The 26,674-nt window shown below is 36.6% G+C and overlaps 2 protein-coding genes across 2 annotated transcripts in view; one reads left to right on the forward strand and one right to left on the reverse strand.

Annotated features, from left to right (window-relative positions):
- Positions 1-26,674, forward strand: part of LOC137634742 (uncharacterized) — a 141,740-nt gene that overhangs the window by 21,226 nt on the left and 93,840 nt on the right. The window lies entirely within an intron of this gene.
- LOC137634763 (basigin-like) overlaps positions 16,979-26,674 on the reverse strand; it is a 47,786-nt gene continuing 38,090 nt past the window's right edge. The window contains exon 8 of the mRNA XM_068367284.1: positions 16,979-19,142. Within this exon, the coding sequence (XP_068223385.1) occupies positions 19,091-19,142 (52 nt within the window). The 3' untranslated portion in view covers positions 16,979-19,090. The remainder of the gene's footprint in view (positions 19,143-26,674) is intronic.

Below are 26,674 nucleotides of genomic sequence, written 5' to 3' on the forward strand. Positions count from 1 at the left end.
GTTAATCATTAAATCATTATGGCAACCGAAGTCTAGCCACTGGTGTCAAATATATACTTTTAAACTAAGAAACTCGCTCAGTTTGAATATGTTTAGTGTTTCATAAGAGCCATTAATTATTCTCGTATTTCTATAGTGTATTTACTATGTACTGTATGTCTATATCGCATTTGAGAATTAGAGAGTAAGTTGTACAGGTATTTTGTTTTCTAAATGACAATGTTGGTGATATGTATAATTACATAGTCATTAATTTTCAACAAGATTTGCCATTTCTTTAGCATGGCTCTAATTTACACACCAGTCCATATTACAAACATCTATGATGATACTACACATTTGTTTTCGTCCAAACATCCTATACAACATTTATTTTATTAGGGTATCCTTTCCTTGGTGATCCTAAACAATATGATGACTTCTAGTAGAGACAATAAGTGCCATATTAGTCTAGAACACCATTATGATGGTGCCTTGTACTAAATGTGTTTTTTTTAATATCTCTCGAAAACTAGACGTGCTCTCTCTCTCTCTCTCTCTCTCTCTCTCTCTCTCTCTCTCTCTCTCTCTCTCTCTCTGGCCAATATGAGACCAGCGGTGGAGGCCATACAATGATGACCATACCTAAAGTTGTCCCTTTAAATCATCTATAAAACAATAAACGTCGTCAAAACCATATTCGTAACGGACATTTCGTCACCTTTTTCCTTCAGGCTCATAATGGAACCATCATTTGACTTGAGGTTCGGCCCTTGGAAATATGGATGGCTGGGCCACGGTCTAGGGGAGGACATGGGTCTAAGTATATACCGTAGGCTGAACAAGGGATCTGTTCGTCGTTTAATTTTTTCTCAAACTGTGAGGAACGAAGGTTTTGTAAACATCAGTCTTACTTCATACTTTAAAAATATGCCTTAGAGTTATCTAAGCCGTATAACATTCAAAATATCTTGAAAGAGGTTCATGTTCTTGGCAAGTAATATAAAAGGGAAACTATTGTATGAAAAAACACAGAAATTGGGCTGGCAGAAATAGCCGTTGTACCTTGTGTACCTTATTTTCGTACCATTTTTAAGAGAACAAAATTTAGTGACCAGCCTAAAATCACCATGCTCTCATCATCATATCTTACGCCTGTTGACGCAAAGGGCCTCGGTTAGATTTTGCCAGTCTCCTCTATCCTCAGCTTTTAATTCAGTACTTTTCCATTCGTCATCTACTTCGCTCTTCATAGTACTCAGCCATGTAGACCTGGGTCTTCCAACTCTTCCAGTGCCTTGTGGAGCCCAGCTGAACGTTTGGTGACCTAATCTTTCTTGGTGATTGCGAAGAACATGCCTAAACCATCTCCATCAACCCCTCATCATGATCTCATCCACTTATGGCACTCGAGTAATCTCTCTTATAGTTTCATTTCTAGTCCTGTCCTGCCATTTCACCCCTAGTATCCTTCTGAGGGTTTTGTTCTCAAGTTTACTAAATCTATTGGAGTTGCCATACCATGACTCTTGTCCATACAGTAACATCGATCTCACTATACTGATATATAGTCTGATTTTTATATGTAATTTCAGGCGATTTGATTTCCAAATTTGACTTAACCTAGCCATTGTCTAATTTGCCGTTTTCAATCTTTCACTAAACTCTAATTCTAAAGACCCTGTATTGGAGATCATAGTTCCTAAATACTAAATGATTCTACTTCATTAATCCTTTCTCCTTCCAATGATATTTCATCTTCCATTGCATACTCAGTTCTCATCGTTTCTGTCTTTCTTCTATTTATCTGCAGCCCAACCTCGTGTGATATTTCATTCATTCTGATAAGCAAGCATTGCAGATCGTGTGGTGTTCTGCTAACAAGTACAGCATCATCAGCATACTCTAGGTCTGCTAAATTCCTATCACCAATCCAGTCCAATCCTTCTCCACCATCTCTGAATATTTTACATGAAAGTATTACTTGAAGGCCTTCACTTGATGGTAACCTGCTTTCAATATTTATTTATTTCTTCATTGGTCAAATCAGCCAGTTGAACGTTAGATATTCTGTTATCAATTAAATCTTGCGCTGAAATGCGATGTTCTGTCCAATAGTAACAAGAGAATATCTAAGTTAGATTTACTTTGGCGCCCGGCAGCTCCACTAAAGAAAAATTCAATCTAGATATTTTATCAGATTCAATGACTACTTTTAAGTCTAATGCATTTTAGTCGTTTTTATATTTCCCCTGAGCAGAATGATTGATGAAATTCTACCCCGGAAGCAAACTAATTTTTAGTTGACTTGAGTAATGTTAAAGTTACTAGTTCAATCGATTTGGAAGTGAGACAAACTTCATATTTTTGGTATGTATAATTGAACATACAATTTTACTTATGTATATATATATATATATATATATATATATATATATATATATATATATATATATATATATATATATATATATATACACACACACACACACACACACACACACACACACACACACACACACACACACACACACACACACACACACACCAGGAACAACTACTGCAGCCGTTTCTATTCCACTGCAAGACGAAGACCTCAGACTTGTCCCTATGCATGTCTGCAGTTTGGCCAATTTCATCACCACGCTGGTCAGTGCAGATTGGTGATGATGGGAGACTTTCGTCTGATCGCTCACAGCAAACCGACGTAGTATGTGTGGCCCTGATACATGCTATCTTTTACCACGTTAATGTATCCAGAAAGATACACACACACACACCCACACACCCACACCGATACGTACGCACACAGAGAACAGATAAGTATGTTAATAATTTTATAATTTGAGTGAACATAGTGTTTAACAGACCCCTTTCTCTGTCACCCTCTACAAGAGTCAAGATTGTTTAGTAAAGATGGTCGAAAACCTATCTATTGTCATGGTCCTTCTCTCCCTTGTTGTGCTATGTACTTAAAAGCTCTTATGCACCAAGGTTGTCCATTATGAGAGCTTTTCCACGGTTTAGTTCTTTGCTATTTATTATGAATTTTATTTTTCAATTTGACTCCACCTTTTGTTTGTTATTATTATTATTATTATTATTATTATTATTATTATTATTATTATTATTATTATTATTATTATTATTATTATTATTTGCTAAGCTACAACCCTAGTTGGAAAAGCAGGATGCTATAAGGCCAGGGGCTCCAACAGGGAACATAGCCTAGTGAGGAAAGGAAAGAAGGAAAAATTAGATATTTTAAGAAGGGTAACAATATTAAAATAAATATCTCCTATATAGACTATATATTATTATTATTATTATTATTATTATTATTATTATTATTATTATTATTATTATTACTTGCTAAGCTACAACCCTTTTTGGAAATAGCAGGATGCTATAAGCCCAGGGGCTCCAACAGGGAAAATAGCTTAGTGAGGAAAGGAAAAAAGGAAAAATAAAATATTTTAGGAAGGGTAAAAACATTAAAATAAGTATATATCTCCTATATAAAATTTAACAAAACAAGAGGAAGAGAAATTATATAGAATAGTGTGCCCGAGTGTACCCTCAAGCAAGAGAACTAAGGTGATTAGGTCAGGACCCAGGTTCATTGCAAATAATTATATTTAGTTTTTTACTTTGATTCTATGTCTAAGTTTATCAAGAATCCATCTAGAGAAGTTTATAAACATTTTCATTACAGAAGGTGTGTTATATATATTCACTGTGTATAGGCCTATACACAATTGTTTCAGCCTTTAGACCTAACTTACGTTTAGTGGTTTAGAAACTGAAGGTTAATATTCTTTCGAATATAAATTTTGTGAACTTGAATAATTCTCTCTCTCTCTCTCTCTCTCTCTCTCTCTCTCTCTCTCTCTCTCTCTCTCTCTCCTCTCTCTCTCTCTCTTGTTTTTGGGGTTTGAAGACCACTGTTTTCTGACTGCACACATCAATCCAACACTTTTTGTTCGTCTTCTCTGTCGTGAGGTTCCCTTCCTTAAACTAACCTATTATCTCTCTCTCTCTCTCTCTCTCTCTCTCTCTCTCTCTCTCTCTCTCTCTCTCTCTCTCTCTCTCTCTGCCATTAGAGAATCGTTAAGGTTTATGATTCCTCTAATGAATTTCTGATTTCTCAGGGAGGCGAGGCTAAGCGGGCGTCCTCAACCATTTATGGTGGCGTTTTTCGTAAGAGTGATGCAGCTCTCTCTCTCTCTCTCTCTCTCTCTCTCTCTCTCTCTCTCTCTCTCTCTCTCTCTCTCTCTCTCTCTCTCTCTCTCTTAGAAGGAAAGCATCCCCATCTGTAATTCATACTAGGCCTATACATTAGTAATACACATTAGTAATACACTGTACATCGAAGATTACTGTAGATAATCGAATCGATATACTTACAAGCAGATATAGTAGGGTGAGGCAATTTTGGACACCTTTTTAGTAAACTTGTACAAAATCTATATTAATAATTTATGACGAATTACCAAACATGTTTTCAAAAGAGGGAGGTCTCATCTATAAAAGTGGCTTGTTTCATAATCATGAAAGAATTAGAAATTCTCGTATTACAGTAATAAAAAAAAAATATCTCAGAGGCGAGGCAATTTTGGACAGTGGGGCAATTTTGGACACGTCTGTATCTTCGTTAAGCGCCAACTCTCAGTTGGGCAAATTATGACAATTTGTGGTCCCTTTCAATATAAATATGCTAGAAAAAAATTATAGACTTACATAAATTTGTGTGTCCGTAATCCAAGATTGTCCAATTTTGCCTCGCCAAAAAAAAAGTGAGAAGTTTGCCTGTCCAATTTTGCCTGACCATGGTTTTGAAAACTGTCCAATTTTGCCTTACTATATGAATATGTAAATCAGACTTTGTATTCGAGCACACAAATATACTTTTATGTATAAATATGCATATATGTAATCATAAAAATTCAAAATAAGACATAAGGGGTGCAGTAAAAGGGGTGTCTGCCCAAGGTGACACCCTAAAAGTGAGTGACACCCTAGGAGTTACATGAAAAAAAAAAAGGTTTCTTTCTAGCTCGATGGTTATGGTATGATTTTCAAAAAGTTACTTAATACTACTGGGGACACTCTTAAAGCTGTTGACATTCAAGGGGTGAAACCTTCAAAAAGATTGACCAAAACATGGAAACATCCTTGGGAGGGAGGTCAACCCAAATGCTAGAAATATCTAAAAAGAAACTCTACTATATACATTGTTCTTATAATAATTCACATATCGAAATGAAAGTTTCAGGAATTGAAATAGAATATATTTTCACTGTTCCTGCTAATTTCCATGTTGATAACTGTCATGTTGCCTTTTTGATATGGTGTTAAATGGAGCAACATTAGAGTGAACAGCATGATAGATACATCAAGGAGGAGCAAAGCTGGACCTCTATTTTGAGGCTCCTTACTTTTAGCATTAGAGGCTCTTTGACCTCTATTTTGAGACTCCTTCCTTTGAGCATTAGAGGGTCTTTGACCTCTATTTTGAGGCTCCTTCCTTTTAGCATTAGAGGCTCTTTGACCTCTATTTTGAGGCTCCTTACTTTTAGCATTAGAGGGTCTTTGACCTCTATTTTGAGGCTCCTTACTTTTAGCATTAGAGGGTCTTTGACCTCTATTTTGAGGCTCATTACCTTTAGCATTAGAGGCTGTTTGACCTCTATTTTGAGACTGCTCACTTTCAGCATTAGAGTCTCTTCGACCTCTATTTTGAGTCTCCTTACTTTGAGAATTAGAGACTCTTTGACCTCTATTTTGAGGCTCTTAACGTTTAGCATTAGAGGGTCTTTGACCTTTATTTTGAGGCTCCTTACTTTTAGCATTAGAGGGTCTTTGACCTCTATTTTGAGGCTCCTAACGTTTAGCATTGGAGGGTCTTTGACCTTTATTTTGAGGCTCCTTACTTTTAGCATTAGAGGGTCTTTGACCTCTATTTTGAGGGTCCTAACGTTTAGCATTAGAGGGTCTTTGACCTCTATTTTGAGGGTCCTAACGTTTAGCATTAGAGGGTCTTTGACCTCTATTTTGAGGCTCCTTACTTTTAGCATTAGTGGGTCTTTGACCTCTATTTTAAGGCTCTTAACGTTTAGCATTAGAGGATCTTTAACCTCTATTTTTATGCTCCTTACTTTTAGCATTAGAGGGTCTTTCACCTCTATTTTGAGGCTCCTAACGTTTAGCATTAGAGGGTTTTTTACCTCTATTTTGAGTCTCCTAACGTTTAGCATTAGAGGGTCTTTGACCTCTATTTTGAGCCGCCATACTTTTAGCATTAGAGGGTCTTTGGCCTCTATTTTTAGGCTCCTTACTTTTAGCATTAGAGGGTCTTTGATCTCTATTTTGAAGCTCCTTACATTTAGCGTTAAAGGGTCTTTGACCTCTATCTTGAGGCTCCTTAGTATAGCATTAGAGGGTCTTTGACTTCTATTTCGAGGCTTCTTACTTTGAGCATTAAAGGCTCTTTGACCTCTATTTTGAGAGTGCTCTCTTTTAGTATTAAAGTCTCTTTGACCTCTATTTTGAGGCTCCGTACTTTTAGCATTAGAGGCTGTTTTAGCTCTATTTTGAGGCTCCTTCCCTTGAGCATTAGAGGCTTTTTGACCTCTATTTTGAGGCTCCTCACTTTCAGTATTAGAGGGTCTTTGACCTCTTATTTTGAGGCTCCTTACTTTGAGCATTAGAGACTCTTTGACCTCTATTTTGAGGCTCCTTACCTTTAGCATTTGAGGGTCTTTGACCTCTATTTTGAGGCTTAATGTTTAGTATTAGAGGTTCTTTGACCTCTATTTAGAGGCTCCTTATTTTTAGCATTAGAGGGTCTTTGACCTCTCTTTTGATGCTCCTTGCTTTTAGCATTGGAGGGTCTTTGACCTCTATTTTGAGGCTCCTTCCTTAGAGCATTAGAGGGTCTTTGACCTCTATTTTGAGGCTCCTTACTTTTAGCATTAGAGGGTCTTTGACCTCTATTTAGAGGCTCCTTACTTTTAGCATTGGAGGGTCTTTGACCTCTATTTTGAGGCTCCTTCCTTTGAGCATTAGAGGGTCTTTGACCTCTATTTTGAGGCTCCTTACTTTTAGCATTAGAGGGTCTTTGACCTCTATTTAGAGGCTCCTTATTTTTAGCATTAGAGGGTCTTTGACTTCTCTTTTGAGGCTCCTTACTTTTAGCATTGGAGGGTCTTTGACCTCTATTTTGAGACTCCTTCCTTTGAGCATTAGAGGCTCTTTGACCTCTATTTTGAGGCTCCTTACTTTTAGCATGAGAGGGTCTTTGACCTCTATTTTGAGGCTTCTTATGTTTAGCATTAGAGGGTCTTTGACCTCTATTTTGAGGCTCCTTACTTTTAGCATTAGAGGGTCTTTGACTTCTCTTTTGAGGCTCCTTACTTTTAGCATTAGAGGTTCTTTGACCTCTATTTTGAGGCTCCTTCCTTTGAGCATTAGAGGGTCTTTGACCTCTATTTTGAGCCTTCTTACGTTTAGCATTAGAGGGTCTTTGACCTCTATTTAGAGGCTCCTTATTTTTAGCATTGGAGGGTATTTGACCTCTTATTTTGAGGCTCCTTCCTTTGAGCATTAGAGGCTCTTTGACCTCTATTTTGAGGCTCCTTCCTTTGAGCATTAGAGGGTCTTTGACCTCTATTTTGAGGCTTCTTATGTTTAGCGTTAGAGGTTCTTTGACCTCTATTTAGAGGCTCCTTATTTTTAGCATTAGAGGGTCTTTGACTTCTCTTTTGAGGCTCCTTACTTTAAGCGTTGGAGGGTCTTTGACCTCTATTTTGAGGCTCCTTCCTTTGAGCATTAGAGGGTCTTTGACCTCTATCTTGAGCCTTCTTACGTTTAGCATTAGAGGGTCTTTGACCTCTGTCTTGAGGCTCTTTACTTTTAGTATTAGACGTTCTTTGACCTCTATTTTGAGGCTCCATACTTTTACCATTAGAGGCTCTTTGACCTCTTTTGAGGCTCCTTACTTTTAGCAGTAGAGGTTCTTTGACTTCTATTTTGAGGTGCTATACTCTAGGATTAGAGTTTCTTTGACCTTTATTTTAATCCCCTTACCTCTAACATTAAAAACTCTTTGACCTTTATTTTTGGGTGCTTTATTTCTAGCACTAGAGGCTCTTTAAGACCTCTGTTTTAAGGCGACTAACCGCTAATAGTAGAGGCTATTTGACCTCAGTTTTTAGGTGACTTTTATAATTAAAGGCTATTTTTCATACTTCTTCATATAAAAGCTTTCCTTCTCTATTCTCTTCTGTCTTTTATAGTTTTTCAAGATCTCCTTTGCTTAGTTCGCCAGTCTCCGAGATTTCAGTTTTAATATTTGTGTGGCAATGGGGAGCTGGTGATCACTACCAATAAACAGAGTAATGAAAAACTTGAACTTCCTCATTCCTGTTTTCCTGAGGCTACACTAACTAGTTTAGCTTTTCGATCTCGTGAGATTAAAGCTCTGTTGATGGACCTTGATGCTTATGGAGGTGTAGACCCAAATGGTATTTTTCCTTTGTTTTTTATAAAGACAGCAGATTTCTTAGCTCCAAAGTTATCTGTTATTTTGCGCAAGTTAGCAAGAAGAGGAGCTTTTAGCACTAGTTGGAGAATTGGTAATGTTACTCCTCTATGTATATGTGTTTGTGGTAGCTCAAGTCCCACTGATTACCGCCCAATTTCCATAACTCCCATATTATCTAAAGTTTTTGAACGTCTTCTGGCAAAACGTCTTAATAGGTTTGCTGAAGGTAATCATCTCTTCCCTAGTTTGCAATTTGGTTTTCGTAAAGGCCTTGGAGCATGTGATGCCCTTCTTACAATCTCCAATGCTGTACAGAAATCCCTTGATTGTGGTCGGGAAGTTCGTATGATTGGCCTTGATTTTAGTGCTGCCTTTGACCGTGTTAATCATGAGGCCCTTGTTTTCAAACTGAAACAGTTGGGAGTGGGTGGGTCGTTTCTTAGCATTATTATTGATTTTTTAAGTAATAGATCTCAAAGAGTTGTTGTTGATGGGCATCATAGTGATTATAGGAATGTGATATCCGGTGTTCCACAGGGTAGTGTTCTTGGCCTATTACTTTTCATACTATATACACATGACATGTGGTTTGGCCTAGAAAACAAGCTTGTTGCATATGCAGATGATGCTACTCTCTTTGCATCAATTCCATCCCCTGAATGTAGATCTAGGGTTGGTGAATCCCTTAATAGAGATTTAGCTAGAATTAGTGCATGGTGCAAATTATGGGGTATGAAGTTGAATCCTAACAAAACTCAAAGTATGATTGTAAGTAGATCAAGGACGGTGGCTCCTCAACATCCGGATCTCAGTATTGATAATGTTTCTTTAAATATGTATGACTCTTTCAAAATTTTAGGTGTGATTCTCGACAGTAAATTTACTTTTGAGAAACATATAAGGTCTGTGTCTTCTTCAATTTCACAAAAAATAGGCTTATTGAGAAAGTCTTTCAAGATTTTCGGTGATCAATCTATTCTGAAGAAGTGTTTTAATTCTTTCATTTTACCTTGTTTTGAGTATTGTTCTCCTGTCTGGTCTTCAGCTGCTGATTCTCATCTTAATTTGTTGGACAGAAACTTACGGTCTATTAAATTTCTTATTCCTAATCTAGATATTAATCTCTGGCACCGTCGTTCAATTAGTTCATTATGTATGTTGCATAAGATTTTTCACAACTCTGACCATCCTTTACATTCAGATCTCCCTGGACAATTATATCCTGTTCGTAATACTAGGCAGGCAGTTAATTCTAATAGCCAGGCCTTCTCCATCACGAGGCTCAATACTACGCAGTACTCTAGAAGTTTTATTCCAGCTGTGACCAAGTTGTGGAATGATCTTCCTAATCGGGTGGTTGAATCAGTAGAACTTCAAAAGTTCAAAGTTGGAGCAAATGCTTTTTTGTTGACCAGGCGGACATAGTCTTTTTATAGTTTATTTATGACATATTTGTTTTTGATGTTGTTGATAGTTTATTATATGACATGTCTGTTTTGACGTTGTTTCTTATTTTAGAATGATTTATTGTTAATTTGTTCTCTTCATTTATTTATTTCCTTATTTCCTTTCCTCACTGGGCTATTTTTCCCTGTTGGAGCCCCTGGGCTTATAGCATCTTGCTTTTCCAACTAGGGTTGTAGCTTGGATAGTAATAATAATAATAATAATAATAATAACTGCACCTCTATAGCTTGTTACATTTCCCAGAGTCCTCCTTCTCTCTTTATCAATGGCTATGTGATCTATTTGATATTTGTAATTGCCACATGGTGAAGTCCTTATATATTTGTGGATCTCCTTGTGCTGGAAAAGAGTACCTCCAGTAACTAGATTGTTTGTTGAACAATAACTTATAGAATGTGCCCCATTTTCATTTGCAACTTCGCCAAGAACCTCAACACCCATCACATTTTCTATCCCTTGATTATTTCTTCCAACTTTAGCATTGAAGTCATTAATCACAATTTTCATCTCTCTCTAGGTTCTCACCTTTTATACTCTGTAGTTCTTCACAGTATTCATCTTTCCTTTCTTCAGGGGAATCATTTGTTGGCGCATAGCAAACTATAATACTCATATTTCACTGCTTTGATTTAATTTTTGTAAGTAACAATCTGCTACCTACAGCTCTCCATTTGGTTAATGCCTTTTCTGCTCTTGGTGTCACCATCATTATTCCTACCCCTTCTCTTCTAACTCCATCTGTTCCTTAGGGCCAAGATATCGAAACTATATTTCATAAATTCATTCTCTACTAGCTGTAACTTCCCAGTTTGATTCATGGTTCTAACATTTCAATTACCAATTTTCAATTTTTCTTCAGTATTTACAAACCGGGAGTTTCTTAGCAACCCACTACGGCCGGGACTGGGGGCAATTCTTTCATTTTCGCTTTCCATAGACTGACTAAATCCATAGAGGATTCATTGGCTAAATTCATCAAAGAATAGCCAGTTTCATAGTGATGCGCAGCGCCTATCTAAATAAGGCAAGTGACCCCTGCCGGTCCATACTAATTTCAGTAAGATCAACTGCCGGGCATTAGGAGTGGAGGAGTATCCAGAGCACCAAACGGATACATACCTTTTTCAAATTACAGATGGAATTAATGGTCCTTTATTTATGGAGCCCATGCCTCAAAGAGAATGTTTAGTGCCATATTTAAAAGAACTGAAGCTATTTTTTAAGCATTCGGTTGAATTAAATAGACCCGTCATATATTCAAGCATTTAAATTGTCACGTACATGGCTATAGTATATATTGAATTGTTCACCTTTATTTCCAATTTTGTACTTTTCCCTATTGTCTTATTAGTAATAGGTTTGATTATCGATTTCTATGAAAAGAAAACTTTTTCTTTTTTTATTTTCTTATAAATCAATATGATTTTCTATTGAAATAAATGATAGAAAATATTTTCAAAGAACTATCATTTATCTATATTTCTAGTTAAAATTACTAAGAATGTATATATATATATATATATATATGGAGAGAGAGAGAGAGAGAGAGAGAGAGAGAGAGAGAGAGAGTTGACAAAATCTATTGCTTAATAACTTAACATTATGAATTGGATGTTTTTTTTTTTAATTGTGTCCAAAATTGCCTTACCATTTTTCAAGACGAGGCAAAATTGGACACTAAATATTCCATATTTTTTTTCATTCATTTCTTATTTTAAATCTTCCTTTAGCATCATCCACGAATTTATTTTTAGAAAAAATAATTTCATGTATTATTTCTGATAAACATTAAAATGAAGGTGAGACAATTATTGGACACCCATATTCAACAATTTATGCAGGGGTGCTTAATACTTTTTAAAAACCAGACATACTAATATTTATAAAGTAGAAGGTTGGGCAATTTCTAATAGCATTATAGTTTTCGAAAATTGTAAATAGTTTTAGAGATATTGTATCTGTCCAATATTTGCCTTACTTGTCCAAAATTGCCTCTGTCCAAAATTGCCTTACCCTACTATACCCCTCTCTCTCTCTCTCTCTCTCTCTCTCTCTCTCTCTCTCTCAGAAGGAAAGAATCCACATTTGTAATTCATACTAGGCCTATACATTAGTAATGTACTGTACATTTAAAATTACTGTATATAATCGAAATCAAATACGCTACAGGCGGATAATGTAGAACCAATGACTACAACATCTGGTTGTCTTTGATAATTATTCTCGTCCAGAGATTAACATAGATGAAGATTGAATGTTTGAGTTGCAAATATGAAAGATTATATATATATATATATATATATATATATATATTTATGAAAAATTTTATTTCTATGAGTAATGCAAATGATGTAATTTGAAAGTAGGTGGTGTTACTACATTATACAATTTTACATATATAGGTCCTAGAGTTCTGGGCGATGTTCATAGTTAGTTCTGGGCGATGTTCATAGTTATGTAGCCTATACTTTCATATTTTCGACATTATTATTATTATTATTATTATTATTATTATTATTATTATTATTATTATTATTAGCCAAGCTACAACTCTAGTTGGAAAAGCATGGGATTATTATTATTATTATTATTATTATTATTAGCCAAGCTACAACTCTAATTGGAAAAGCATGATGCTATACGCACAAGGGCTCCAACAGGGTAAAATAGCCCAGTGAGGAGAGAAAATAAGGAAATAAACAATATGAGAAAAAATTAACAATAAAATATTTTAAAAAACAGTAAACATCAAAACAGATATGTCATATATAAACTATAAAAAGACTTTGTTAGCCTGTTTAACGTAAAAAACATTTGCTAAAAGTTTGAACTTTTGAAGTTCTACTGATTCAGCTTCCCGATTAGGTAGATCATTCCACAACTTGATCACAGCTGGAATAAAGCTTATAGAATACTATGTAGTATTGAGCCTCATGATGGAGAAGACCTGACTGTTAGAATTAACATCCTTATAATTTCAACTTCTAGTTGTATGAATTGCTTAAATTGTGTAAATTAATCATTATAGAATCTTTTTTAAAATTTTTCTGGTGTCATTGTTTCTATATAATAGTATATGCAACTCGTCAAAAATTACGGCTAAATATTTACACACGTACACACACACACATTCAACCGTTCCCACCACACCCCCTTTCCTAACAGTATGATGTTCTTTTGTGCGCTGAAACTTTACTTTCTAACATGAGGCAATCATCTGAGCTCCTTATAACTGGTTTTAAGAAGCCAATTATTTTGAAACGCGATGCCATTCCTAGGGCCAGGGGAATTGTGGTGTATATTAGGACTGAGTACCCTGCTTCTCAAAAGTCCTGCTATGAATGTGGATCTCATGAGATTCGGGTAATAAAAGTTTGTGACAGGCATGACAACTTTTATTTGTGTTCCATCTACCGGAATCCAGACACGGATGATTCTATCTTCAATTGTCTTCTTATCATTATGGCCAAGATACAAGAAGATGACAGAAAGACCTCTTTTGTTTTTGTTTGGTGTTTTCAATGCTCACCATAGGGAGTGGTTAAATTCTGTTTCTCCTGCAGATGGCCATGGCTTAAGAGATTTAGACTTTGCCTCTGAATCAGGCTGTGAGCAAATCATTAGTGTAGTTACTAACAGGTCTGGTAACTGCTTGGACCTCGTATACACCGACTCCCAAGGGGTTATAACAAGTAAGGTTGGCTCTCCAGTTCGGACATCTGATCATGCATTGATTTCTTTAGTAGTGAATACTGAGCAGCCTGTTCCTGATGTATCATACTCCTGTAAGATTTATATGAAATCTCAAGGAGATTGGAATGGGATTTTGCATGATATTTTGGGCTTGCATTGGTCAATAATTGTATAATAGTGTTGATCTTGTTGTCCCTTTGAATGAGAATTTAGTCAACATAATTGATAGGCGTATCCCTTTTCGTGTGCTAAGTTACCGATTGAAAGAAAAACCATGGTTCATTGATGATTGTAGACGTGCTTATTTGGAGAAGCAGGAGGCCTATCATCTTTGGAAGGGTAACAGATCAGATTTGACCTGGAATAACTATACTCAGCTTAGAGCTTTGGTGCTTCAACTGAAAAGGAATACAATTTAACCATAAAAGAAACCTTTTCTGGTAAAACCCAGAAACCTAAGTGGAGGAACACCCTTAAATCTGCACTCTTTGGTGTAGATACAACAGTTCCTCCTTTACTTAAAATAGATCGCTCTGTCACTCACTGTCCAAAGGAAAAGGCAACCCTTTTGGCTCATGTGTTTGACAGTAAGCAGAGTGATGAGAAACTCTAACTTCCTCATTCCTGTTTTCCTGAATCTAAACTAACTAGTTTAGCTTTTCGAATGCGTGAAATTAAAGCTCTGTTGATGGACCTTGATGCTTATGGAGGTGTAGACCCAAATGGTATTTTTCCTTGGTTTTTGTATAAAGATTAGAGATTTCTTAGCTTCAAAGTTATGTTATTTTGCACAAGTTAGCAAGAAGAGCTTTTAGCACTTTTTGGAGAATGGATATTGTTACTACACTATGCAAATGCATTTGTGGTAGCTCAAGTTCAACTGATTACTGCCCAATTTCCATAACTCCCATATTATCTAGAGTTTTTGAATGTCTCAATAGGTTTGCTGAAGGTAATCATCTGTTTCCTAGTTTGCAATTTAGTTTTCGTAAAGGCCTTGGATCATGTGATGCTCTTCTTACAATCTTCAATGCTGTACAGAAATTCTTAAAATCTCCAATGCTGTACAGAAATCCCTTGATTGTGGTCTGGAAGTTCGTATGATTGGCCTTGATTTTAATGCTGCCTTTGAGTTTTAATCATTAGGCCCTTGTTTTTAAACTCAAACAGTTGGGATTTGGTGGGTCATTTCTTACCATTGTTATTGAATTTTTAAGAAATAGATCACAAAGAGTTGTTGTTGATGGGCACCATAGTGAGTATAGGAATGTAATATCTGGTGTTCCTCAGGGTAGTGTTCTTGGCCCATTACTTTTCATACTATATACGCATGACATGTGGTTTGGCCTAGAAAATAAGATTGTTGCATATGCAGATGATGCTAATCTCTTTGCATCAATTTCATTTCCTGAATGTAGATCTGGCATTGCTGAATCCCTTAATAAACCTCTGGCTAAAATCAGTGCATGGTGCAAATTATGGGGTATGAAGTTGAATCCTAACAAAACTCAGATTCTAAGTAGGTCAAGGACAGTGGCTCCTCAACATCCAGATCTCAGCATTGATAATGTTTATTTAACTCTTGACTTTTATTAAGATTTTAGGTGTGATTCTCAACAGAAAATTTACCTTTGAGAAACACATTAGGTCAATGTCTTCTTCAGTTGCACAAAAAATTGGCTTAGAGAAATTCTTGTAAGATTTTCGGTGATAGTGTTATAATTCTTTCATTCTACCTTGTTTTGAGTATTTTTCTTCTGTCTGGTCTTGAGCTGCTGACTTTAATATTAATTTGTTGGAGAAAAACTTGCTGACTATTAAATTTGTTATTCCTGATCTAGATGTTAATCTCTGGCACCATCGTTCAATTAGTTTGTTATGCATGGGGCATAAGATTTTTCATAATTCTGATTATCATTTACATTCAGATCTTCCCGGACAGTTCCATCCTCTTCGTAAAACTAGGCATGCAGTTAATTCTAATTGTAAGGTCTTCTCCATCATGATGCTTAATACTACACAGTATCCTAGAAGTTTTATTCCAGCTGTGGAATGATCTTCCTAATCTGGTAGTTATATCGGTAGAACTTCAAAAGTTCAAACTTGCAGCAAATGTTTTTATGGAGAACAGACTGACATAATGCTTTTTATTTAATTGAATGCATATGAAATACTGTAAATGTTTTGATGATGTAACTGTACTGTTTTTAAAATATTTTATTTGTTCATTATTTTCTCATCGTTTATTTATTTCCTTTCCTCACTGGGCAATTTTTCCTTGTTGGAGCCCCTGGGCTTATAGCATTCTGCTTTTCCAAATATGGTTGTAGCTTAGCTAGTAAAAATAATAATAATAATAATAATAATAATAATAATAATAATAACAGGGCTGCCTCCGACTCGAGGGTTCTGCTTACGGGAGCAGGGATGGACTTCCGACACCTTGATGGAAGATCCCTCCAAAAGTGAAAAGCCTTCTCAGATAAAATTAGCCATACTGAGGTCAGCAATAAATTCGATTAGTGGGAGGCGAATGAGATTATGCATTTCTGAATAATCAGGGACTAATGATACTGGAACTAGATCCGACTCGGGGAGTGCAGCGTCCATAGCCATGGGATCTGTCACAAGCACTGACTTAGGTATCACTAGGCACATGATCAGTATTAGGTGATAATACATATAAAAATTGTGATCATCAATAATCGAATTATCATTACAGCCATAGTCCTCCATAACTGGAGCCTCAGAAGGCTCAAGACATGAAGGAGCAGGGTGGGGGATATCTTTCAATGCAGGAACGAGCTTACACATTTTGCCATCAATGGAAGGAGACGAGAAAGGAGAAAGATAAAGATCTTTCTCATCTTTTTTTCTTGTATCGAGAACTAAATATTCATCTGGAGATTCCATAGAACATTTTTTGCCATGGCATTAGCCATTGTTTAGCACATGCATAGCACAGATAATGATGAGCACACTTGGTGACAATAATAAAGAAAAGACAATGCAATAGGCACTAGAAGGGTAATACGTGTGAATTATGTAAGTCATGATCGTAGAGAGAAGAGGGAAGACCTCGTATCGTAACAGTGACCAGGATAGAATTGAAGCCTACTGGCAACCACACTTAACACTGCCCAGTGACGTAACCCATTTAAATGAATCGGAAGTTTGTATCAGCGTAGGAATAAATATATATATTTTTGTTCAATTTGGATCAAAATTTGTACGAAATGTTCAGCAGGTGAAGTTTCATTTTCTTTAAATAGAGGATGAATCGATAAACATCTCGACAATTTAGTATGGATATGTATTTCAAATATTAAATACAATTTTATGATTATAATAAAAGATACATCTGACTTTACACATATTGAGAAATTCACTGTTATTACATGAGAATAGATGCTTGTCTATGAGTCAAGCAATGAGGAAAATCTTTTGAAATTTAATGTAGAAAAACATAGGCACATGAAAAAATCACATTTACTTCTTGAAAGAAGCACTATCACATTGTCCAACATTCAATAAAAAAAAAGGTACTCTTTACAGTACAAACTAAAATTCTGAAGGTATGCTCTCGTCATATAAAGCAATGGCATTACCATTTTGTATGATCAAAGTGAAATATCAAACTAATAACTCATGTGAAAAATAGTTAACTAAATATACAATTTTATTATAATTCTTATATCACATTCTTTTGTTTACATAAGAATAATGATCAAGTAGGGAAATGTTTAACCTGTATTTTTTTTTTACCTTTGTTTTAAAATTCAAAATCTGAAATGCTAAAAATTATCACAAACTTTGGGTTTAAATGTAACTATACCCTGAACAATATGTTCATGAAAAATAAAAACTGACAAAAAATATGAAACTTCCACATAACAACAGGAAAGTTTGTGGTAACTATGTACAAGCACTTCTAAAGTTATACATTGGGATCTCTACGAGTTTTATAAGAAAACTTAATTGTGACATTAACCATCTATCAAATAACCAGTAATATACAATACTAGAAACCATCATATACAAATACAGTAATACCTATGAGATCAAACGTCCCCAGTACGCTGATAATTTGGTGATCATACAATTTACAAAAAATCTTTTCCCCAGAGATCAAACAAAGATTTAGAGGTTGGAAACTGCATAATAATTATAGTGAATGAAAAAAGGCAACCAAGCCACTCTTTAAGTAAGTGTTGGTCTCACCCAGTTAAAGGCCCCTGCAAAACATTGTTTCATCAATAATTATTTTTTCACTAATTCAATTTGTTTTTGTATTCATCCAAAGACAATTGGAAAAGAGGACATGCCTTCAAAGGAAGAGGAGGAGATCCTGCCCCCTAATTCAGTGATAAAGGAAGTGATGGGAAATTGGGCAGGTACAATTTTTAAAGAAAACATCATCCAAACAAAACAGTAGCCAGAAACTCCTCACTAGATCAATTTCTAGTGAGAAAAATATCCTAAAGTGAATCTAATAGGCATCAAAAAAGGAGGCAAAGAAAAGAACCCCAGAAGGGTGGTTAGCCTTTAATGTTCTTATGGAGAGGGACTTCAGTTCTCGGCAACACTAACACACCACCACCTCACTGTTACCATTCTACTGGAAAGGGGAAGTTCCAAGTTTCTTTATTCCAAAATTAATCATTTATCCTATTATATATTTTTCTGGGTTTTGATATGCTTTTATCTACTGCACTATAATTTCAATGTTTAAACTTTTGTGTACAATTGGCCAAACAATAGCAGTTAATGCAATTTCCATTTATTCTTATGGGAAAAGTTCCTTTAATGTTGGAACATGGGTTTGGGAGTAGTTATGTTAGATCTCTGGGGTACCACTGTACTAATATAATCATATATACTTTATTTTAATTAATACAAAATTTAGATCCAGTAACATAAGAAATTTAGGACATTTGGTTAAAGTAGGTATCACACAGTCATAGAATAAAAGAAGTTTTTATAATGAATGACCTATAATTTCTACTCTTTCAGTAAGCAAAGTTCAAACTTTATGGCATGAGTATATAAATGATACTTTTTTATTGAAAAAGAATAAATAAAAGTACCCTTTATTTTTCCTTTACTTCAAATCATTTTCTAGTATTTCAATCACAGCAGCCCTTTAGTAAATAAAATATGTACCCCCACTATTTTTCATCAACTAGTGAAACAAATAATTTTATATTACTGTATATAATAGCTGTTCTTATCCATGAAAAAAAAAAAATTATGTACTCTCATCAAATGAACTTTTAATATCACAATAAAGTTGCCGTGTAATGGGGTTCCTGTAAGGGTATACTCTGGGTCACACTGTAATGTTGTTTCTCAACAACATGACCTGTATAAGTTGTTACATTACTTATCTCTTATGTCTTTACTGGACTACTTTCGCTGCCGAACTTCAGTTTCATTGCTGTGGTCGGCTGCGTTCTTTCTGAAAAGATTTGAATATATGTATAATAGGTAATGTATCCTCAAAGGGTAATTTAGTGAACTAATTGGTGCAAATTCACAATCAGTGCCTTTAAGTATCTGGGAGATCTACACAATACATTTCTCCAAGTTATCAAAATTTTCAAGGTCACTCTATCTTTCCAAGTAATCAAAATTTGTCAAGGTCACTCCATCTATCCAAGTTATCAAAATTAGTCATGACCTAATAAATAAATGTGACTCCCTTGATACGTGGGCAAACGAGACGCCATCCTTGTGGTGGGAACAAGACGAAACCCTTTCCTTGAGGTACGAACCAAAAAGATGACGACGCCCTTGATGGGCGGGCAAACAAGACGACGCCCTTGATGCGCCGGAACAAGACGACGACGCCCTTGATGGGCCCGCAAACAAGACGACGACGCCCTTGATGGGCCGGCAAACAAGACGACGACGCCCTTGATGGGCCGGCAAACAAGACGACGACGCCCTTGATGGGCCGGCAAACAAGACGACGACGCCCTTGATGGGCCGGCAAACAAGACGACGACGCCCTTGATGGGCCGGCAAACAAGACGAAGACGCCCTTGATGGGCCGGCAAACAAGACGACGACGCCCTTGATGGGCCGGCAAACAAGACGACGACGCCCTTGATGGGCCGGCAAACAAGACGACGACGCCCTTGATGGGCCGGCAAACAAGACGACGACGCCCTTGATGGGCCGGCAAACAAGACGACGACGCCCTTGATGGGCCGGCAAACAAGACGACGACGCCCTTGATGGGCCGGCAAACAAGACGACGACGCCCTTGATGGGCCGGCAAACAAGACGACGACGCCCTTGATGGGCCGGCAAACAAGACGACGCCCTTGATGGGCCCGCAAACAAGAAGACGCCCTTGGATGAACAAACAAGACGACGCACAGGGATGAACAAACGAGATGACGCCCTCGAGGGATGAACAAACAACGATGCCCTTGATGGGTGAACAAACAAGATGATGTTCCTGAGGGATGAACAAACATGATGACATCTTTGAGGTGCCAGCAAACAAGACAATGCCTTTAAGGGATGAACAAAGTAGATGATGCCCTTGAGGGACGAATAAACAAGTTGACTCATTTGATGGACGAGCAAACAAGACGCCATCCGGAGGTGTGCACAAACAATACAACTTCCTTGAGGGTTGAACAAACAAGATAACTTCCTTGGGGAGCCAACAAACAAGATAACTTCCTTGAGGAGCTAACAAATGAGACCCTTCAGAGAAGCTTCAGAGAAGGGAAAAGAGAATATGAAGTGCGCGTGGTTTCATCAAAGAATGATGACAGACAATGTCCTTGAGGAACAAATGAATGATGCCCTCCGGAGAAAAGGGAGGAAGGCATTCACATGTGTGGACAATGTCCTTGAGGGACAAACAAACAAGACCCTTCAGTAAGAAGGTAAAAGGGCATGAGTTCTGCCAAACAAGACAAGAAGTTATAAACTAATCTAATGCCAACTGTACAAAATAGAAGAGAATCCACACCTCGAGATACAAAAGTGGTCCTCTTCTTTGCAGAAGGTAGACAATTCAAAAGTAAATACTATACTAACTCCACAGACCTGAATGAAGATAGTCACTCCAGACACAAAGGAAAGTGTGACAAGCAATTAACAAGTTCCCGTCAAAAATTGTAAAAGGAAAAGAAATCTACCGATAGCGAATCCAAAGGCTGTGCATAATATTCGGAAAGGGATTGCCTGTGTACGTCCAAGAAACTGGCTTCCAAACAGATACCCAGATCTCATAGAGAGGAACAAGCCATGTCAGGAGACCAAACCAACACAGAAACTAAGTTCAGAAAAGAATGAAGATTACCTGACCAAATTCCTTACAAATTCGGTGAGCCAGACCCAAAGTTGTTAAAGTTACATGGAAGTAGTGGAGAAGAATACCGGGCATTTCTCGGTATGTTTTGGTTAGTTTAGAAAGAAAAAATTAACGGATGAACACAAACTCGATGCATTGAACAATGCATGCAGCCCATAACTACAAATCAAATTGGCAGCATACAACAGCTTGACCACTGACTAGGGCCTCCAACATCCACTGAAACTATTAGAAGAGAAGTTTGGTGACGAATCAAAATAAATCCCCATATTTGTCCACAACGTTGTTAGGGGACCGATGATAAACAATAAGGACCACCCAACTATCAAAGACTTCTATGACCAAGTGCTCAGTTTCATCATATTTGCAGAATCCTTTATCAAGAAAGCTTTCACTAATCAAACATTACTACTGGACACCATTAAAGGAATGGATTAAAATTTACAATTAAAGTTTTCTCTGAATACCCGAGATGAACTAAACTATCTTTGGATGACATTCGAGACCTTTGGAAAGAAGAGGTGAACTCCGCAAGAAGATACACAGAATGGGACAGACTTAAAGGGGCTACAATCAGAACCTAGATAGATCCTCCAACAGCCAAACATGGTAAAAGATCAAAGGGACCAAAAGAGCAACCAAAAAAAATGGAAGCCAGGTTAGCAACACAAACAAAACATGTTGGGTCCTTTGACTGGCCACACAGTACTATATTGGATCCATCTCTCTAGTTACGGCTCATTCTTCCTTTGCCTGCACGTACACCCAGTCTAGCCTATTCTTTCCACGTTCTCCTCCGTCTTCATATACGTGACAAAACTGGTATCGCCAAACTATTTTTCTTCACTCAAAGGATTAACTGTAATTGTTCAGTGGCCACTTTCCTCTTCGTGAAGGTAGAAGAGAGACTTTAGCTATGGTAAGCAGAGAGAGCAGTAAGGACACTCCAAATTCAAACCACTGTTCTATAGTCTTGGGTAGTGCCATGGTCTTCCACAGTCTTGGGGTAGAGTTCTCTTGCTTGAGGGGTTAATCAGGCACAGTATTCTATCTTATCTTCCTCAAGTTTTTGTGGTTTATATACAAGATCTTTCATTGTTACTGTTCTTCAAATGTTTCATTTTAGTTGTTCATTACTTCTCTTGTGTATTTATTTCCTAGTTTCTTTTTCCCTCAATGGGCTATTTTTTCCTACTGGAGCCCTTGGGCTTATAGCATCTGGTTTTTCCAACTAAGATTGTAGCTTAGCAAGTAAAATTAAGACAAAAATTGGAAAATGGCTCATTATGCAAGTCAATATGGACATTCAAGAGACTCCAAATTGCACAAAGCCCAACCACCAAGGAAAGAACTACAGAGCTCACCCATGTGACATTAATGCAGGCAAGAGATGCAGATCCAGCACTTAAACACATAGGAAAAACCAGGCAAATTAGAAAAGTGACAGCCACAGGAAGCAGAAGTCTACATGATATATCCAGATCAGGCATCGCCAGAGAGAAATCATATCGGCATTGCCTCAATTTCAGTAGTTTTATCACATGCAGGCAAACCAATTGGAACCAGCATGTAGACTTGCGCTTTATTAGATAGAGCCAACACTCTTGTCATTCTGCTCGAGAGGGAATGCCGAAACATTAGGTCTCAATGAACGTCGAAGTGATCCCAGGATTCCCACTCAGGTACAACAAAAAGACTAAATCACTGAAGAGACAGACACAATGATACTAGGATTATTTAAAAGGAACAATAGCCCTACATGAACCACTGACATCATCATTCTAGATTCATTCCCACGAAATCTGCAAGATATGACAGCCAAGAAAAAAAAAAAAGTTACTTCTCTGTTGGCAACATTTAAGAACATCAGAATTGAGAAAAAATCACATACCCAGTTGATGAAGTGCTAATTGGACAAGATGACCCTTCTTTGAGAATACCCTTGGAGAATAGAAGAGGTTACGACAAAGAGCTGAACACTGTCCAAACCAGGATAGGGTGGGCAGTAAACGGCCTGACGAACGGAAACTGTAGCAAAGTGACAAGTTTTAAAACTTTGTCAAAATGGTTTCCTACTATAAAAGGGACAACACTCTCTGGAGGCAAGTCCGGCAATTTTGGGACACACTCATGAGCATATAGACATGGGAAAATCCATGGAAGGTCATAAGGTTATGCAGTATGGAATGTACAAGAAAAGCTTGTTAGGACCCACTACCAGTTTCCGATACCCTTTAGAGAGGGAGTACAGTACTTCAAATACTAGACAACCAGATCATGACATACCAGCATCTCATGTCCCTTAAGTCTCAGCTACTGAGTAATCAAGTTTTTTAAAATATGTAAACAAAGGATATGCAGAACTGACAGATCATCGAGGAGTGCCCAGTATGGGATGTTATCTCCCACATCTAGTATTTAATATGAACAAACCTGATAAAACCAGAGCGGTTTTTGACTGTGCTGCCCCATTCAAGGGTGTATTACTGAACAGCATGGTCATAATATTGATGAACTGTTTGCTTTAGGATCCTACAGATGTACTGTAGAGAAGGAGAGGTGACAAAGAGGCCATGTTTTTTCAAGTGTCTGTAACATCAATAGACTGAGCCACATTCTGATTCCTTTAGTGGTCACAAGGTCTCAGCTAAAATCCCAGGCACTACCATATGAGGATTCATTTATTTAGAGTATAGAGTCTAACAAACTTCCAGTAGTACGAATTACAGCAGTCAGACCTCCCTTCACATTCAATGGATTGGATTATTTCAGGCCCTTCCTAACTGTATACGTGCAAAAGATAGTGAAGAGGTTCTAGTGTTTTAAATCAATACCGGAGCTGTTTACATTGAAATGTTACACATTGGAATCAGACCAGTTGTGAAACTGTGCTTGTTTTAAATTGACTTGACATATTAAGGAGTAACTAGAACCACAAGTGAGAAATTGGGCCTAGTATGCCCAACGTGGTGGGATTGTATTTGCCATAATAGAAAATGTTGAATAAGTATATGTATATAAAATACAGCTTTACAGAAGAAAGGGAACTAGAATAAAAAGTTCGAGTTGGAAGAAAGCGAGAGAAATGAGTTTACAACTAAAGTATAAAGGCGCTTTTATCACGTGCACATTAACCCTTTAACCTGAATATATGGTGAGCTCCACCATAGGAAAGAATTAAGCCATTGATGTGCGGGGACTGGCACTTGGGAAGCGGTGCCCCTATATCTCCTTGAATGTATGGTGTAGTAATTGACAAGAATTCAGAGATTTCACCGACTGTAGAGCTATCTCCAAACTAGCACAATACTGCCTCATTTATGTATAATGGTGTGCACAATTATGTGATGTCAATGTACCGTATATTTCCGCGTATAAGACGACCCTGTATTCCAAAATTTAACCATTAAAAATGAGGGGTCGTCTTATACCACCGTTATAAAAAATCACACCTTGAATTCTATGTCTGGTTTATTATTAGGCTAGCCTAGGTTGAGGTGAGATAACCATCGACACACATGAAATGATTTACATTAATATATAAATGTATAATGAAAGTAATGAAACAATTTTTACCGTATATATTATTGGCATATCTACAAAAAGGGCATAAATGATATATTCGAGGAATAATTCCAACTTTTAACCATATGAGCACAGCTGTGAAAATGTTAACATCGAGTATTGGTTACGTTGTTAGCAACTTTTTCTCTTGCTAACCTTTCAGTAGTTTTAATGCTAGTGTTAATTACGATAGTACCTGTAATAACACATAGGATATCATATTTATTTGTTTAAAAATTATTTTTAGCTGTAAATAACAATTTTGGATTACAAACGGTACAATCTTTATTTCTCAATAAAAAATACGGTACATTACGGTATTACATTTAAAACCTATAAATTTGTAAAACTTTATTTCCAATCAATATTAATCAAACCTGCGACATGTATAAATCTAACACCACTAAAACTCCTCACATCACTGTCTGTTTCGAAAAGCTGTTCGAACTTATCACGAGATTTACCATATACGCCATCATTGTAAGGATTCCAGTCCGGTTCCGGTGAGTCGACTTTGGCTTTGTCGTCGCATTCTACAATAAATCGTCTTCACTGCCATCCATGGCATTTGTGATCCCGTATTTTTAAAAAGTATTTTATGATACTTTCCACCTTTACATTATTATATGCTTTTATAACAAACTCGCAAAGAACATCAAAGAACATAAAAGAAGAAGAAAGAGGAGGAACGGGCATTTCGTACGTGAGCAGCTGATGAGCGTAAACAAAACAATGCAGGCTAGGTGACGCGTGTTCTAGGAAAACAATATAGGATTTGTTTTATTTCATTTATTTTTAATTTATAAGGATACAGTAAGTAATAACATCATCTTTACATAACCTATATTTCATAAGATATCTGGTGTTGCAAAAGCTAGCCTAGGCTATACACAGATGGTTTTATGATTGAGCAGTCGTCTTATACTACCGATATGAGATAAATTCATAAATATTTGCTCAAATTTTGTACCTCGTCTTATATGAAGGTCACCTTATACGCGGAAATATACGGTAATCAACTGTAATCTAGAAGCCAATAAACTACTAATAAATCATTGTTATTCAATGTCTGGACATGTATGTGGGAGCAATAACATGTCAAGTTTGTAATGATACGGACTCATATACAGTATTGTTCATGTCACCAGGTTTCATCATTAGAAATAAAGTGTGTATTTAACATCGCAATATGAATTAATCCAATTACTAGTTGCTCAAGAGAGAGAGGAGACTACATAGTCTGGCCTATTCTTTACATATCCTCATTCACCTGACAAGAGAGATAGGGTAAAGGATGAAATAGAGAGAAGAGGTTTGGTGGAAGAGGATGCTTTGAAATATTTCGTCAACTAATCTCTCTTGGGAGAGTGTGAAGAGCATGGATACTTTCCCTTGAAATTATAAAGTTCTAATTGGATGCAGTGAGCCCTTCTGCTGAGGCTGCCAAAATATTCTTCTTCACACGAGGGGTTAATTACTGCATTTTCATTGTTCAGTGGTTACTTTTCACTTGGTAAGGGTAGAGGACTTTAGCTATGATAAGCAGCTTTTATAGGAGAAAGATACTTTAAAATCAAACCATTGTTCTTTAGTCCTTATTGCCTTAGTCTCTGTACTATGGTCTTCCAATGTCTTTGTTATGAGTCTTTAGTTGTTATTGGAGCAGTTGGGCTTATAGCATCCTACTTTTCTTACTAGGGTCTAGCTTAGCTAATCATAATATGAAGGAGAATATGCATACGTATTTGTATAGAACAAATGTCAAAATATAAAACGGTATTGCTAATACCATATAGATTATCAAGAAAGGCAATTAGAAACATTGCAAATATACAGATTGTAATAAAAACCTGCAAGTTTGTTTTCTGGTTATCAACTTTTACTCATTCCTATTGGAAACACAGTTAAGACTAACAGTACATTCACACATTGACAGTATTCAATGCGTAAGAACTATTCTAGGTTACTTTCATCATTAAGCTTATTCTAGGGGCTATGTACCTATGCTATAATCTATTCTCTATTATTTACAGACTTTTTGTAAGTTAACTAGAAATCTGAATAAGAAAAATTTCCCTATCCTATAGTTA

This window comes from Palaemon carinicauda, chromosome 45 (genome assembly GCF_036898095.1).
Source record: "Palaemon carinicauda isolate YSFRI2023 chromosome 45, ASM3689809v2, whole genome shotgun sequence".
NCBI lineage: Eukaryota > Metazoa > Arthropoda > Malacostraca > Decapoda > Palaemonidae > Palaemon > Palaemon carinicauda.